Here is a 17456-nt window from a genome sequence, read left to right as displayed (position 1 = left end):
ACCTCGACATCTCAAGCAAGCATCCAGGTTCCAGCCCTAGCCTTGACCACATTGACATCCCAAGCAAGCATCTGGGATATAACCCCAGCCTTGACCATATTAAGAACTCGAGTGAGCATATGAGTAGCCAGTCCCAGCCTCGATCTCTAAAGCATTCTTGGTTCATCAATTCTTGGAGATTTTGGTTCAAAAATAACATGATTCTTTAGTCCCTGGCATCGCAGATTCTTGTTTCCTAGCCTTGGTAGTTGTAAATATTATGGGGTTTATCCGAGTTTTTATTTAAACTTGCGTACAAGTGTCCCGGTTGGGTTTATAGGGGCCTATTTGGGTATAGTTTACTCTAGCTCTCTTATATGGTACCTCCTTCACTTTAGATGTTTATTATGATTCCTATTTAGACTTATTCTTCATTTCCATATTGTTTTTATCTTTTCTGCTTAGTTGGTCTATTATTCCTACTGGGTACCTATTGTCTTGGTACTCATAGTACACTCTACATCTACTTTTGTAATGTAAGACCGAGCATCAACTACCATTGTAGATATTTAAACCTATTGCAGTTAGCTGAGGAGACAAGGGTGAGCACTTGACGCTTTGGGATCATTTATGTCTCCTTTAACATGGATGGCCCATCTTTTGCCTTTTGAGACTAACCAGTTGTTGTATTTATTTTTAGTCCACTTTTGGAACTTTTTACTCATCTTTTATTTTATAGTGTCTCTGTACTTGTGACCTCCAGGTTTTGAAAGGGAGCTTTAGTTGTATATATCATGTTTTAGTTTTTTTTCGCTTATCTATTATGTTTATCTTAGAATTTCCTATTCTTGTTTAGTTTCTACCCTCAAACCTATTACTTGTCATTCTGAGTTATGGATTGGCTTACCTACTAGTAGGTTATAGTAGGTGTCATCATGACTGAGAAATCGGGACTTGACAAGTTGGTATCAGAGCTCCAGATTTGTTAGTCTTACTTGTATAGAGCTAATATCTAGTAGAGTCCCGCGGATGGGTGCGAAACGTCTGCAACTTATCTTTGGGAGGCTATAGGATGTTATTAGAAATATTCTCTATCTTGTATCATTTTGTGCAATTTTGTGTCTTATTGCTTTCCTGAAATCTTATTTGTTCCATTTTTTACCGAGATAGTTTGTACACGCGATGATTTCGGTGGCGATAATCCACTAGGACTGAGCAGGCCTAGAGGCTGGCCCCATGGCACTGGTCGGGGAGCAGCACCAGCTCTCGATCCATATATATCTCCTGAGCATATAGAGGAGCAGTAAGACACCCATATTTCTCCCTAACTAGAAGGGTCAATTCCAGCAGCTCAACCTCCATCTACACCAGCTATGACCCTAGCATTACAAATGGTGATCGCTCAACTCTTCATAGCTATTAGGGTTATACCATAGGCCCCAACTCCAGCAGGTACATGCTAGCACTGCGGGGTTATACCATAGCCACCTCCCCCACCGTTGCACCCTCACTAGTGGTTCTGGAGGGTGTCATGTCCTTGCAGAAGCGGAAGATATTGGGGTTTTTTTAAAGGCTATTACCCCCAAAATCTTCTAGAGACATTAGCGAGGATGCCATAGAGTTTCTAACTACCTTCTAGGAGCAGCTCTACTCCTTAGGTCTTCTGGAGTTTAGAGGCACTGACTTTACCGCTCACTAGTTTCATGGGTCAGTCAGGCAATGATGGCCCTCTTACTTACAGACCAGACCAATTGGGTCACCACTACTATCATGGGCTTAGTTCTCAGAGGCCTTTCTAGATAGGTACATCCCTAGAAGCGTCAGGGACCGAATTTGAGATTAGTTTACTTAATTGGAGCAGGGACAGATGACAGTCACTGAGTACGAGGTCAGATTCCACCAGCTATCTTGGCATGTTGCTATGATTCTACCCACTGAGGAGGAGTGAGTACAATGTTTTGTGCACAAATTAAGGCCCTACCTAAGGTTTGGGATGGAGCACTTAATTTCTTTGGGCCACCTTTTTCTGGATGTGGTGGATCCTACCCGCATAATAGAGATCATTCATCATCAGGCCTAAAAGGGAAGTGATAAGAGGACCAGTCTTAGCGCTATAACAACTATGACAGGCCACACTAGCATTTTTGGCATGATAGGTACTAGAAGGGTCGGTCCAGACGGTCGGTTCAAGCTGCCCTACCAACAGCTGAGGGTAGTAAGCCCCAATCAGAGGGTTCCACTGCAGAGCAGAGCTCGAGGAGATTAGACCCGCTTTCTTTCTATCGTAGATGCGTTATCATAGGTCGCTTAACTGCAAGTTACTTTGATTATGGCTCACTGGAGCACTGGTCTAGAGAGTGCCTCATCCGGCCTAGATCATTGGTAGAAATACTACCCCCACCCAGAGGTAGAGATTGGGGTCAGGGTCGCGATGATGGTCATTAGGGTGTTTGGAGAAGTCCTCAGAGAGGCAGGTCGGGTGGTAGGTTTGATGGACATGGGGGAGGATGACAGGGCCATTTCTATATTGTTCCAGCAATGGCAGAGACTGAAGCATCAGAGGATTTCATCACATATACTATCCTTATATGTCAGCAGACTACTTCAACTTTATTTGATCCAAGTTCCACATTTTCTTATATATCTATATATTTTTCTCTATATATGGGTATTTTTTATTTGTCACTTGAGGTGTCATTGCATGTTTCGATCTCGGTAGGGGATTCTTTAGTAGTAGATCAGGATTATAGATCCTGTGTGGTGACTATTCAGAGGCATAAGACCCAGAAAGATTTTATTTTACTTGATATGCTGGACTGTTATTCTCGACATAGATTGGCTATCCCCCCACCATATGGTTTTGGACTATTATGCCAAGACTGTTACCTTAGCCATGCCTGGCATTCCCGTGGTCATGTGGTAGGGTGCTTATAGTTGCTCACATATAGAGATCATATCCTTTATGCGGGCTCGATGGCTAGTTGCTTTTGGATGTTTGGCTTACTTAGACTATGTCCGTGATGTGTTCAGCGAGGCCCCTTTTGTTGATTCAGTTCCTGTGATTTGGGAGTTTATTGATGTTTAGCCCACTAACCTACCTAGCCTACCCCTAGAGAGAGATATTGATTTTTTTATAGATTTGGAGTCGGGCACCAAGTCCATTTCTATACCACGTAATTGTATGGTCCCCACAGAGCTTAAGGAGCTTAGTGTGCATCTTGAGGATCTCCTAGATAAGGGATTTATCCGTTCGAGTATGTCACTATGGGGTGCACCCATCCTGTTTGCTAAGAAGAAAGATGGGACTATACGGATGTGTGTTAATTATAGGTAGCTGAAAAAGTGACATTGAAAAACCGTTATCCCATGCCTCATATGACGATCTGTTTGACAAGCTTTAGGGTGTCGCTGTGTTTTCTAAGATTGATCTGAGGTCCAACTACCACCAATTGAGGATTAGGGCTACTGAAATTCCTAAGACTGCTTTTTGGACTCGTTATGGCCATTACGAGTTTTTATTTTAGGCTTACTAATTCCCCTGCAACCTTTATGGACCTTATGAATCGAGTATTCAGGCCTTATCTTGACTCATTCGTGATTGTATTCATCGATGATATACTAGTATACTTGAGGAGTAGAAAAGAGCACCTGCAGAATTTGAGGGTTGTGCTCCAGACTTTGAGAGATCAGCAGCTTTATGCTAGGTTCTCAAAGTGGGAGTTTTAGTTGGAGTCTGTGGCATTTCTGGGACATGTGGTGTCTAAGGAGGGTATCATGGTAGATCCGGCAAAAATTAAGGCTATTCGTAGTTGGGCTAGTCCCATATCTGTTACAGATATTCAGAGCTTCGTTGGTTTGACTGGTTATTATAGGCACTTTATCGAGGGTTTCTCCACCATTACCCATTGACCCATTTGACCCATTATGATTTCCCTTTTATGTGGTTCGAGGAGTGTGATTCGATCTTTCGAAAGCTCAAGGAGTTGCTTACCACCGCTCCTATTCTGACTCTCTTAGTTAAGGGCGAGAGTTTTTCAGTATACTGTGATGCTTCTGGTGTCGGTCTTGGGTGTATTCTGATGTAATGGATCTAAGTTATTGCTTATGCTTCCAGACAGTTGAGAGCACACTTACCCCACTCATGATTTAGAGTTGGCGGCGGTAGTTTTCACTCTCAATATATGGAGGCACTACTTATACGGGGTCCATTGTTAGATATATACAGATCATTGCAGCCTACAATACATTATAATTCAGAGGGACCTAAATTCTAGACAGTGGGTCTAGATTGAGCTATTAGCAAATTATGAAATTTCTATCCTCTACCATTCGGGCAAGGCGAATGTAGTAGAGGACTCCTTGAGCCGGAAAGCAGGGAGTATGGGTAGTTTAGCTTACTTTCCTACTATAGAGTGACCTCTAGCCTTTGACATCCAGTCTTTAGCTAATAGGATGGTCAAGTTGGACATCTCAGATTCGGGACCAGTTTTGGCTTTTATGGGAGCCTAGTCTTCTCTATTGGATCAGATTCATGGCCGATAGCTTAAGAAGGAGCATTGGTAGAGCCTCGAGAGTTGGTGTTGCGAGGCGAGGGTGGCCAAGCTTTTATAGATTCAGACGGGTTACTACGGTTTGATGATTGCCTTTTTGTTCCCAAAGTTGGAGACTTTTTTAGTTGATCCTTTGTGAGGCCCACGATTCATGGTACTCTATCTATCCAGGTAATACAAAGATGTATCGAGATTTGAGATAACATTACTGGTGATATGGTATGAAGAGTGATATAGTAGAGTATGTGTCCCATTTTTTGAGTTGCCAGTAGGTTAAGGCCGAGCATCAGAGGCCTGGTGGAGTGTTTAAGAGGTTTCCTATTCTCAAGTGGAAATGGGAGCAGATTACCATGGATTCGTGTTGGGATTGCCTCAAAAACCAAGAGGTAATAATGGTATTTGGATCATTATTGATCGATTGACCAAGTCAGCACACTTCCTGCCAGTGCGATCCACTTTCATTGCAGAGCGTCTAGCTCGAATCTATATTCAAAAGGTGGTCCGTCCTCATGGGGTACCGATGTCTATTATATCAGATAGGGGGTATCAGTTTACTTTCAATTTCTAGAGAGCCTTACAGAGAGAGTTGGGCACCCAGGTTGATCTTAGCATAATATTTTATCCACAGACCGATGGCTAGTCAAAGCGTACTACTCAAGTCTTGGAGGATATGCTGCGAGCTTATGTATTTTAGTTTGAGGGATATTGGTAGTAGTACCTGCCTTTGGAAAAGTTTGCGTATAACAATAACTATCACTCTAGTATTTAGATGGCCCCGTTCGAGGCCTTATATGGTAGGCATTATCGTACTCCGGTTGGTTGTCTCGAGTCTTTAGAGCCTGGGCCACATGGTATTTATTTACTTTAGGATACCTTAGCCAAGGTCTGAGTTATTAAGGATAGGCTAAGGACAGCTCAGAGTAGGCACCAGAGTCATGTTGATCGCAGACGCCGACCCTTGTGCTTTGAGGTTGGAGATCGTGTGTTCTTGTGGGTGTCATTGTTGAAGGGCATGATGAGATTCAACATGCAGGGTAGGCTTAGCCACAGGTATATTAGGCCTTTTGAGATTCTGAGTAGAGTTGGAGAGGTTGCTCATGAGTTGGCTCTACCTCCAACATTTTCTACTATACATCTAGTTTCTATGTTGCGCCGGTACATCCAGATGAGTCCCACGTGCTTCGGTATGATTTTTTTGAGTTGGATGATCCCTGGCTTTTGTTGAGGAGCTGATTGCTATTCTAGCTAAAGATGTTTGCCATCTTCGTTCTAGGTCCATCCCTATGGTTAAGCTTTAGTGGTGCCACCGTCCAATCGAGGAGGCTACCTGAGAGACCGAGCAGGAGATGCGAGAGCAATTCCCCAACATATTTGAGCTTCCAGGTATATCCTTGTCTTTAATTTCATGGAAGAAAGTTTTTTTAGTAGTGGATGTTGTAATGACTCCTTAGGTCATTTACCCAATACTGCTTCTACTTCTTCATTTAGAGCATTTATATAGTGACTCCAAGTCATTTATGACTTGCTAGGGCTTGCAGATCGGCCGTCTGGTCGTTCATTTGGGTTTTAGACCTGCTTTCCTATTTTAGAGCTTTTATAACTTAAAAAATTGAGTCCATTCACAACTTCAGCTAAACAACCTCAGAATAGAATTCTAGTGATTCCATCAGCTCCGAAATAGCCAAATTAGGCTATTAGTGTGGTCGGCATGAGTATCGAGGTAATGAATATGAGTTTGGGGCCATTTGGCGCTTTTATCTTAGAAATTTTGCCCATCGTTGACTTTGGTCAACATTCTTGAAAAACACACTTAGATAAAAATTCTAACAGTGCGGTTAGCTCCGTAATGTCGGGTTTGGTCTAAAACGATCCTTCTTTTGCTTCCTGAGGCTTCCAGTCTAATTCCGAGTTCCGTTGTCGAATTAGACTCAAAATGACACTTGGGTATGGGACTTACTTTTAATCGTAATGAACTCGTATGGAAATTTTAACTGCGCCATTTAGTCCGGAACTTCAAATTTATTGGGGTAGCATATTTCATTTGCATGCACGGGATTCTAAATGAATTTCGAGCACCTCGTCGGAATATTTGAACTTGGTGAAAATCAGCATTTCATCTGATATCTGGTGTAGGGAAGTTTGTTCTCCGCGATCGCAGGCCCTTGGCCGCATTCGCGGAGACCCAGGGTTTCAATCTCCATGTTCGTGGGGTCATGGCCGTGTTCGCGGAGGTATGTCCCTTTTGCCTCCACGTTCGCGGGCCTCTTTCCATGTTCACGAAGGCCAATCTCCCTGACCTCCACGTTCGCGAGCCATTTAGGCCGCGTTCGTAAAGGTTAAAACCTTGGTTTTTTAACAAAAGACTAAGAACAAACTCAGTGTTATTCCATATCTTCAAAAATTGATTCCTCCTCCATTTCTCGACTAAATTTGGTAATCCAAGTCTAAATCTAAGGAAATTGCATGGGAAATCCATTGGTGAGCTCAGAAACTTGATTAGGAGCTTTGTGCGAGATAAATTTGTTATTTTAGCTGCTGTCATTATCATTTTCAAATTGGAATTTTAATGAATTTTGGAGGAGTAACTTGGTCATTTTAGCTCTGAATTTAGTGATTCTTGAGGCTAAATTGTGAGTTTTTTTACAAGGAACATCGTAGTATGCTTTTTGGGGGTCTTGGAGGTTTTGTTTTTGATAAATTGCTGCTTATAGATGCTTCCATAGTTCTTCCTTTTAGCTTGAATTGTGGAAATTTGGTTGCATGATCGATTCGTGTTGTTTTCCAACCCCGGGCAGTGTTTCAATTTGATTTTTGAGCTTGGGGTGCTGTTTTGGACTAGATTTTGGAGTCAATTTTGAAATTTCAAATACGGGTCCCACATTTCTCAGTTTAGACTCTGAATTGGTCTGTCTCTGAAAATTATAAAATTAGTGTCTAAACGACTATAATGACGTTGTGAGTCTGTTCTTGACAGCGTGACAGTATTTCGAGGCCGTTCGAAAAGTAAAAGCTCCAGCACAGTGATTTGAAGTGCGTGTGTTCAGCCCATAGGTAGGCTACGACTTTCCTTTCTTTAGATGAGCTGGAATGTGTGAAAGCATGTTGAGATTGATGGAATTTGGGTTGGGTAGCTTATTTTTATATCTTAGGTGTTGAAAATCATGTTTTAGGATTTTATTGGGTTTTTTGGGTAATTGGAAGCATGTGATCCTTTCCGTTAATTGTTAGTATTGTAAGAGGAGTTGAATGCGTATGATGTAGGTTGTGAAACTTTCTTTAGATGCTCCGGCGGGCTTAGATCCTTGTAGAATGGTATAGCAGGCTAATGTCTAGTAGTTTGGCCTTCGCTAGGCGGTATCTTGCTCTTCTGAATAGTCTTATCCATAACTCTCTATGATTGCGACTTTCGAGATACGTCAGCGATACCAGACTTTGTGATCATTTTATTTCTTCTTCGGTTCAAGCTTTGGCGATATGTCAATTGAATTATTTGGGAGGAGATTCTCGATAAGTATTAGTTTTCAGTTGGAAAGGAGAATAATCGGCACCCTCAGATAAATTATCTGTGAGCATCGGGTCTCCAGTCCCGGCCTTCGTTCTGAGGTTCCATTGGGGAGTATCCAGGTAGCCAGTCTTGACCTCTACCAACTTTCTAGTATGGCGAGCATCCGAATTTCCAGTCCCAGCCTCAACCATACAGATGAATCCAGGAAAGCATTCGGGTTCCATACCGGGCCTTGACCATGTTGACATCTCAGGCAAGCATCCAGGTTCCAGGCCTAGCCTTGACCACATTGACATCTTAGGCAAGCATTCGAGTTCTAGCCCCGGCCTTCAACACCTTGACATCTCAGGCAAGCATTCGGGTTCCGGCGCCGGTCTTGACCACATTGACATCTCAGGCAAGAATCCAGGTTCTAGCCCCGGCCTTGACCACATTGAAAACTCGGGCGAGCATCTGGGTAGCCAGTCCCAGCCTCGATCCCTAGAGCATTCTTGGTTCATCGATTCTTAGAGATTTTGGTTCAAAAATGACATGGTTCTTCAGTCCCTGACATCGCAGATTCTTGATTCCTAGCCTTGGTAGTGTGTACCCGACGGGCTTATGGGGGTTCGTCCGGATTTTTATTTAAACTTACGCACGAGTGTCCCGATTGGGCTTATGGGGGCCCAGTTGGGTATAGTTAGATGTAGCTCTCTTAGATAGTACCTCTTTCACTTTAGATGTTTATTATGATTCCTATTTAGGCTTATTCCACTTTTTTATATTATTTTTACCTTTCCTGCTCAGTCGGCCTATGATGCCTACTGGGCACCTATTGTCTTGGTACTCATACTACACTCTACATCTATTTTTGTGATGCAGTACCGAGAATGAGCTACCATCGCGGATAGTTCGAGTCTGTTGCAGTCAGCTCTAGAGACTAAGGTGAGCATTTGAAGTTTTGGGATCATTTCTGTCTCCTTCAGCATGGATGACCCGTCTTTTGCCCTTTGAGACTAGCCAGTTGTTGTATTTATTTTTGATCCACTTTTGGGACTTGTACTCGTCTTTTTTTTTGTAGTGGCTCTGTACTTGTGACCTCCAGGTTTTGGGAGAGATCTTTAGTTGTATATATCATGTTTTAGTTTTCTTCCGCTTATCTGTTTTGTTTATTTTAGAATTTTCTATTCTTGTTTAGTTTCTGCCCTCAAACCCATTAGTTGTCATTTTGGGTTACGGGTTGGCTTACCTACTGGTAGGTTATAGTAGGTGACATCATGACCTGAGAAATCGGGTCATGACACTATATTAGACATGATTAATAATATATACCTAACACTAAGTAGGCGTTTGGACATGCGATTTTATCTCGTGATTTGAAATAATGAGATAAAATCAGTGTTTTAATATGTAATTTTATCTCATGATTTGAAATCATGAGATGAAATCTCAAACTCTCCAAAAAACTTGATTTGAAAATTTCATATCACGATTTCATATTTTTCAAAAATAAAAATTGATCCACAAGTTTATATTTTGTAAAAAAAAATCATTTTCAATTTTACTTTATTTATTGAATTAAAGTTCAATCAATAGATATTGTGTTTTTCGAGAAATACATGTTCAACGTGAGGAGATTGGTTGTACTATATGGGAGAATTGTATTAAAGAGTAGTACACTACAACTCATTTTCAATTTTAATTTTTTATTGAGCTAAAGTTCAATCAATAAATATTGTATTTTTTTAGAATAGTTTTGTTATATTGAATTAATTTTTTTGTTATAAACTTTTACTTATTTGGTAAGATTGTATACGGAATTGGGGTAATTTTAATAATCTTTCACAACTTATGAAGATGTCATGTTTATAAACAAAAAATACAACTTAAAAATTCAAACTGTATATCCAAATAAAATCTTAACTTCATCTCTTATAATTTCATATCATGATGTCATCTCACGTGTACAAACGGGCTAAACCTGTTTGCATTATCAAGTGAATTGAATGCTATCACTGATACCTACCAAGTTGACATTCATGACAATAATTGTTGTATTAGCTGGTAGGTGGCTGGTGGGGCTAAAATTTCCATATAAATAACTCATCCCCATCCATATGATTGTATAATGATACTCAAAATAATATATATACACTTCCTCCGCCTCATTTTAATCTCTCTCTTCAATATAAAACATAGGAAAAATTATTAGAAAAAATATTTTTTAATAAATAATTATTGATTTTAGTAATATTTTTTTATTTATTATTATTTATAGCAATATATAATAATATTATGATATATCTATTATGTATTAAAAGTGAATTATGCATGCAATATAAATGTATTATAAGTGTTTTAAAATATATTATATTTGTTTGATAAGAAATTGGCACAATGTATTATAAGTGTATTAAAGTATGTGATAAATAAAGTATCCATGAATAAAACTTGTATTATATGAGTTTTATAAATTATTCTCGCTAATATGTATTAAAATTGTATTATAAGTGTTCATTGAAAAAAAAATATTATTGTTATAAATGGTAAATATTTTCTTAATGTAGTACATTTATATAAATTTCCCATAAAACATTGTCCAAAAAATGGACCATATCTTTGTTATTAATAATATGAAAAAAGCAAAAACTATATATAACAATTTATAATATAAAGGAGGAGGTTGCCAAAAGTGGACCATATCTTTGTTATTAATAATGGTAACTCAACTATATATAGCCTAGAATGATCTAGCTCTTCTTGTACTCCACTATATTTTCCCTAGTAAGCAATATTCTTGATCCCTAGCTCATTAATTAGTTCCAAAGAGATGGGTCTAAAGTCCAAATTATGTGTCCAAATAGAAGTGAAGGCTAAAAATGATGTGTTTCATGATGCCTTTAGGCACAAACCACATCATGTCTCCACCATGTGCCCTGTCCATGTACAAGGCTGTGAGTGTCTTGAAGGAGACTTTGGAACTGTTGGCTCCAAAATTTGTTGGAAGTATACCCATGGTAAGCCCAATTTTGTCAAAATAATTAAGAATTTTTATTTTCTGAAAAATTTTCTGATAAATTAAAAGGGTTTCATTGATGTAATAAGCCTATACTTAATTAAGCAAGGATGGTGACCGTGTTGGGATCAAACTTTAAGAAACAAAGACTATGTCTCTTTATCAAGATATATCATGTCAAATCATATTTAAGAACATTATAACTAGAGTAGTGATATCATTCTTCCAAATCAAGATATGAGTAGTTCTCAATCTCTTTCTAACAACGTAATATCATAAAGAAAGCTTTGCGTTAATTTGGGGACCATTACCCTATAATTATAATAACACAAGTTTTATGTTTCTAGTTTAGCCCATCATTAAATCAGAAATTACAACCAGCGGCATTTACTAAAATCCTATATTTTATGAGGTATTTTTTTAGATCCATTAACTTTAAAACATAGAAGATCACAATTCATTTAGATCAATCTTGTAACGATAGCAACCAACATCATACAATTATATTTTTACAATAAATATGCAAGTCCATAAAAAGTTCTAACAGATCGTTCGTACAATTTACTGCAAATGTATAAATTGACTGTCATTGTGTTACTAATTTAAAATGATGCAATTATATTAAATTTACTTATTTGTGAGTTTAACATTACGTAACGAAACTTTGTATAATCCAGATGGGAAAGAGAAGATTTCGAAGCAGATAATTGAATCTATAGATGAAGAGAAAAAGATAATTACATTCAAAGAATTTGAAGGAGATATAGTGAAAGAATATGAGAATTGGAAGGTAAGTCTCCATGTTGATGAAGAAGGTGAAAAGGATTTAGTCAGCTGGACTATGGAATATGAAAGGCCAAATGAAAATGTCCCTGAGCTAACAAATTTGCTGCAGTTTTTTATTGATATGACCAAAGTTATTGATGATCACCATGTCAACAAGCCAAATTGACAATATAAAGAACTATATGGGTTTGTGCTTTGAAATAAACACTTGACATTATGTTATGTTATGTATAATAGAATGTCAAGAAATGTGTGTTTTTTCTGTCTCAATAGATTCCATGACTTTATCCTTTGTTGGTTAATCCTTCCTTTGTTGGTTAACCCTTTGAGCTAGTAATAAGACTATTAACTTTTGTGTACAAATTTTCTATATGCTCTCACTCTTCTTAATTCCTTTTGGTTAGAGTATTTCTTGGTAGTCTGATGAAGCAGAGAAGCCATGATAAAATATTATACAGAGCATAACAAAATAGTATAATTATCGAAGTACAATGAATTACAGCTATTAATAAGAATCGGAGGACAAGAAACTCTAAGAGTAATACTACGACTAACTAGTATATAAGAAAAAAGAGAGAACCTTCAACACACGCAAGTGTATGTGATCATACAAGTAATATAGTGATTGTAAGCAATTGAATGTCATACTCACATGGACTTATGATTAACTATTTATTAAATTAAACTTGTGCTAATTGTTTATTCGATCTATGACATCTCAAAGTTGTGCTTATGATTTACCTAAACTAAAAATATATTTTAAAAAACAGATTTTTATGTAATTAATGAGATGAATCGATTCAGGGTTATGAATTCTCTGTTAATCATGTAGCATTTTATTTTTTGTTATCTTGCAAATATTTCTCGAGCTATTAACTCACGGAATGATATTATGACCATGGTCTTCCAAATTGTAACTAGGTGATGATATGTTAGCTACCTCAGATGCATTTTATCTCTCGTAGGAGAGTCAAGTAGCGCAAACAATGTATAAATTTATCCTGATTGAAATTCACTTCTGCGGTGTTTGAAAATCTGAGTCCTAAAAAAGAGACTAGAACAGAGAAGAGTCCATGGCAGCTTAAAACAAACAGGTCACTCTTGAACTCAAACAAGCTTTACTCTTCTAACCGAGGTCTCTCCGCAACCGGCCGAATATGACATGTATTTAATAAAATGGTAGAGCAAGAGTAGTATCAGTACACAAAAATAATGGTGTGCTGGTAGGATCACGCGGTGAGCCAGTAAACGGATCAATGACAAGTAAATTCCACACAATAGGGATATACATATACAGAATAAGTCGACTAATCTCAAGGTCAACCATATTCAGCAATATCACAACTCCATATTTTTCGCATGCTATAACTTCACACAAGGGTCCTCTCAAGGGACCTACAAACAATCAACTTTGTGTCGGAACGTGACACTCAATCCAAAAATGTATCAAAACATGACACCCGATCCAATTATGTGTCGGAACATGATCCAAACATACCACAATCACAAATACATTCAGTATTTACAACATTATATCGCCAAGATCAGATTCATCACAAAACATGCCAGCAAGTGATTATTTCACACATAATCTAGTAGGCTTCCCTATTCATATACACACATGCATATCATGAAGCAATTTAACAAGTATATGAAACACATACGGGAAATAGACCATCACCTACCTCAAATTCACACTTCAACAACCTTATAATGCAAGAGCTTTTCCTTTCCGGATTCGTTCTTCTCATTCTTGGTCTAGAAATAGTAAACACATATAAAGGATCAACACCATGGATTAACTATCATAAAATATAACACAATTTACACCCTAGGCCAAACTCATGATCCTAACCCCACCCTAGGTTTATTTTCCACCATTAGTTTTTAGTTCAAACCCTCCCCAATGATTACCAACCATAAATTCTAGATTCTAGGAATCAAAAAATGAATTTTGGGAGTAAAATTCTTACCTTAAGCATGGAAATCCGTGAGAAATTGATAGAATTCTCCCTAGGTCTCCTCTTGAAGTCTTAGAAACTGATTTTGCAGAAAAAGGTCGTTTCTAGACTTTGTCACGACTTAAGTCGCGACTGTCCCGCTCTGGTGGGACCCATCCCATTCTGGCGGGATATGCGAAAATAGTGAGCTCAGAGTTTGTGCTCCAAGCCCCCTTTTCACAACACCCCTTTCCAAGGACGTATTAAAACATACCCCTCACGCCAACTTCGATTTCGGGAGTTTTGCTCGTCCGAATGCGATTCTGCGAAGCCGTAAATGCTCTGTATCATCTTGGCTATCAGCCTGTCCAATCAAATTAGATATTTGACCTCTCATCATTCACATGATCACCCTAGACTTCACCTGACTCAAAATTCGTCCAAATCTGGCCTAGGCTAAATTTTTACTATCCAAAGTTTTCTGACCCAAAATATTTCCCTATTGTCCTATTCCTAACTACAGGAACAGATAGTTACAATAATAAATATATGCAAAGCAACTCTAAGTTCTTGACGACAACATTCATACTAGGCCATAATTCCAAAACGAAAATTTTTGTTCCACTCAACATGAACATTGAACATGAAGTAAATACGACAAATCATCTAAAAAAAACATAAAAATAATCAATACAACAAAGAAAAGATACAACCACAATCTCTTTGAAACACCTTCTTTGCATATCAATTCTTAAGCTCAAAATAATATAATCAATATTCGAAAGATAATTAAAAATATAAAATATGAGATAAATAATAATTAAAGTATATATCTTTTATTTGAATATCAAGCAATTCTTACTAGGAAGAGAAGCTTTCTCGGGTAGGATAGATAAAACTCACGGACCTGACGTGGAGGAAAGAACAAGAGAGAATGGACTTTAGAAGGGCCACATGTGCGGACAAGCTCGTGCAAGAATATTAGTTGGCAACACCAATAGCTCTGACACATGGTACAGAGACATTAACCTTAGTACTTTACGGTTTTAGTGAAACTTTCTCATTGGCTGAAACCTCATTGTGGTAACCTATAAATAGTTAATCTAGCTATTTCATTTGTAAGGCATTCTATTTCAAACAATACAACAACAATATACTATTTTCTTGAGTATCAAGCATATTTTTATTTTGTCTTAGTTCTTGTTTGCATTTTCATACGAAGTACTATGGAAATCGGGGTCAACGCTCTCGGCCTCACTTGCAAGCACTCCAAAAATATCCAGACTTGTGATGTAATGTTTCTCCTATATGACAAAATGCAAGCTGTTATTGTGGACAAGTCAAAAGGATTGCATAACTTTTGATTATGAAAAATCAAAAACGGCGTAAAGGGAAGAGAAGACAATTTTGATTTTTCATTTGAAAAATAAAAGAAGTCAAAAACGGCGTAAAGGGAAGAAAAGACAATTTTGATTTTTCATTTGAAAAATCAAAGCTCACCTAAATCGTTTCATTTGGCTATAAATAAGTCATTCTCTCTTCGGCTTTAATACATCACAACACAACAACAAGAGTAAGTGAAGCATTCTTCGGTTAGAGAGATCGAAGACGTTCTTCAATAAAAGAGAGTTATTTTGTATTTCTTTTGAGAGGTTCTTAAAAGAGTGGGTCAATAATCAATGAAGTTCTTTGATTAGAGTGAGTTGTTGTGAGGCTCTCTTTGTACGCCTACTATTTGTAATAGTAAAAGATTGTTTGGAGTTGGTTTGTGGACGTAGCCCAAAAATTTTGGGTGAACCACAATCACGTTAAATTTTTGGTGTCTACTTTGCTCTATTTATTCCTCCTAATTTTTTTATCGCTTATTCCGCTGCATGCCCCGACAACTTGACCATTTTACTCTTAAAATTTTGGTATATTCACTTTGTCTTTACTAATAGTTAATAATCAACGATAGTAAAGTTGTTGAGAAAAAAATGAGGTCTCAGTACGTGGAATTGAACATTCAAATGAATCATATCCATAAGCATTATCGGTTGCTTAAAAAAATAAAATGCTTCTTTACGTTCCCCCAAATCCCTGTAAAGATTAGTGAATCTGAGGCTTTGATCTTCAAAGGTCAATTTCACGCTGAAATAATTACTTCACGGTTGATTTTTAACACCCCGGATGTTTAACAACTTGTTTGGATGGTCGTTACCCATTGTATTGCATTGTATTGTTAGTTTAAATACAATATTTATTTTGATTGTTACTTAAATTTTATTGTATCATATCGTTTAAATCCATCGTTAGGTAACGACGAAAAGACCTATTTTATGTAACGATCGATTTGGTGTGTTCACATCGTTGTCATAATATTTTCTTCTCATTTTGTCTTTATTTACTATTTAATAATTATATTTCATCTTTTACCCTACATTTTCATAGTAACTCTACCCCGTACCCTACTTTTTCGGTAAGCTTTATCATTCAAATCATGAATGTGTAACATTATGTAACGACGAAGAATGATGCAATCTATGCAAACACTGTATTCTTTAAAACAATACAGCACGATACAATACAATACAATACATTATGAAATAATACATAACAATCATCCAAACAAAGTGTAAGGTTGTCCATCATCCTGCATCAAAGGCTTACGAACCTAAATTTGAGAGTTTATTGTAGCACTGTGTAATCCGAAAATATTTGATTTAAATTGAAATTTGATAAAATTATATTTCAGTATCTTCCTAAATTGTTTTAATTAATCATGAAAAATTATTTAGTTATGATATATTTGTGTGTGTATTTCTTTTATAAGATTTTTATAATTTATTAATATTTTATTGGAGATAGTAAATCTAGTTATGTCAAAAAATTGCTATTCTATGAGGTAGGCTTTATTCAAAATAATTTTTATCAACATATATTCAAAGAGTTATATATATTTTACCACAAATCTATACCATATCCGAGTGAATACGTAATGAATAAGAGGTTGATTGCCATTGTCACCTCCACGTGGACGTGAGGGGAGTTGGCACAATTTGTTTAAATTGTGGGATGCTGCCACTTGCCATTTTAAAGTAATGCACACATATCATTCAATGGTAAAATTTAAATCATATTTTTCTCTATTATCACTTATTGAAATATAACTTTGTAAGTAGTGTAATTTAACTTCTAAAAAATTACAAAACTTCATTAATGCAAAAAATAAACATGAAAAAAGATTCAAATATTTTTCTTGAATTTTAAATAATTTAATTATTTTAAACAATAAATTATGCATTTATGCTTTTACTGAGCCGAGGGTCTCCAGGAAACAGCCGTTCTACCTTGGTAGGAGTAAGGTCTGCGTACATTCTACCCTCCCCAGACCCCATGTTGTGGAATTTCACTGGATTGTTGTTGTTGTAAACAATAAAAAAAGCTCTATAAATTCAGTTAATATGGAATAGAGGGAGCATTTGATTATTACTAGATGAGGGAACACCCGTGCTGTGCACGGGCTCAACATTAGAACAAATTTTAGTTTATGTATGAAGTATGCAGAACCAATATGAAAATATTGTGAAATATAAGTAAGTTTTTGGCAGCAGTTTACTGACGGACAACAGAGTGTAGTTTACGTCTTGGGACATGGCTTGTATTTGTGTAAGCATTTTGATATATTCTTAGTACAGAAGAAGTAATGTTAATAGTGATAG

At 37.3% G+C, this 17456-nt stretch overlaps 1 protein-coding gene across 1 annotated transcript; it reads left to right on the top strand.

The window, feature by feature from the left end:
* Nucleotides 1-10746: 10746 nt before the first annotated feature.
* Nucleotides 10747-12085, top strand: LOC129892574 (kirola-like). The gene is made up of 2 exons (XM_055968152.1): nt 10747-11030; nt 11707-12085. Exons 1-2 carry the CDS (start codon nt 10844-10846, stop codon nt 11979-11981), a joined length of 462 nt encoding a protein of 153 aa, XP_055824127.1. The 5' UTR covers nt 10747-10843; the 3' UTR covers nt 11982-12085.
* The last annotated feature ends 5371 nt before the right edge of the window (nt 12086-17456 follow it).

This window comes from Solanum dulcamara, chromosome 6 (genome assembly GCF_947179165.1).
Source record: "Solanum dulcamara chromosome 6, daSolDulc1.2, whole genome shotgun sequence".
NCBI classification, from domain to species: Eukaryota; Viridiplantae; Streptophyta; class Magnoliopsida; order Solanales; family Solanaceae; genus Solanum; species Solanum dulcamara.
This window is presented reverse-complemented; position numbering and strand designations above follow the sequence as displayed.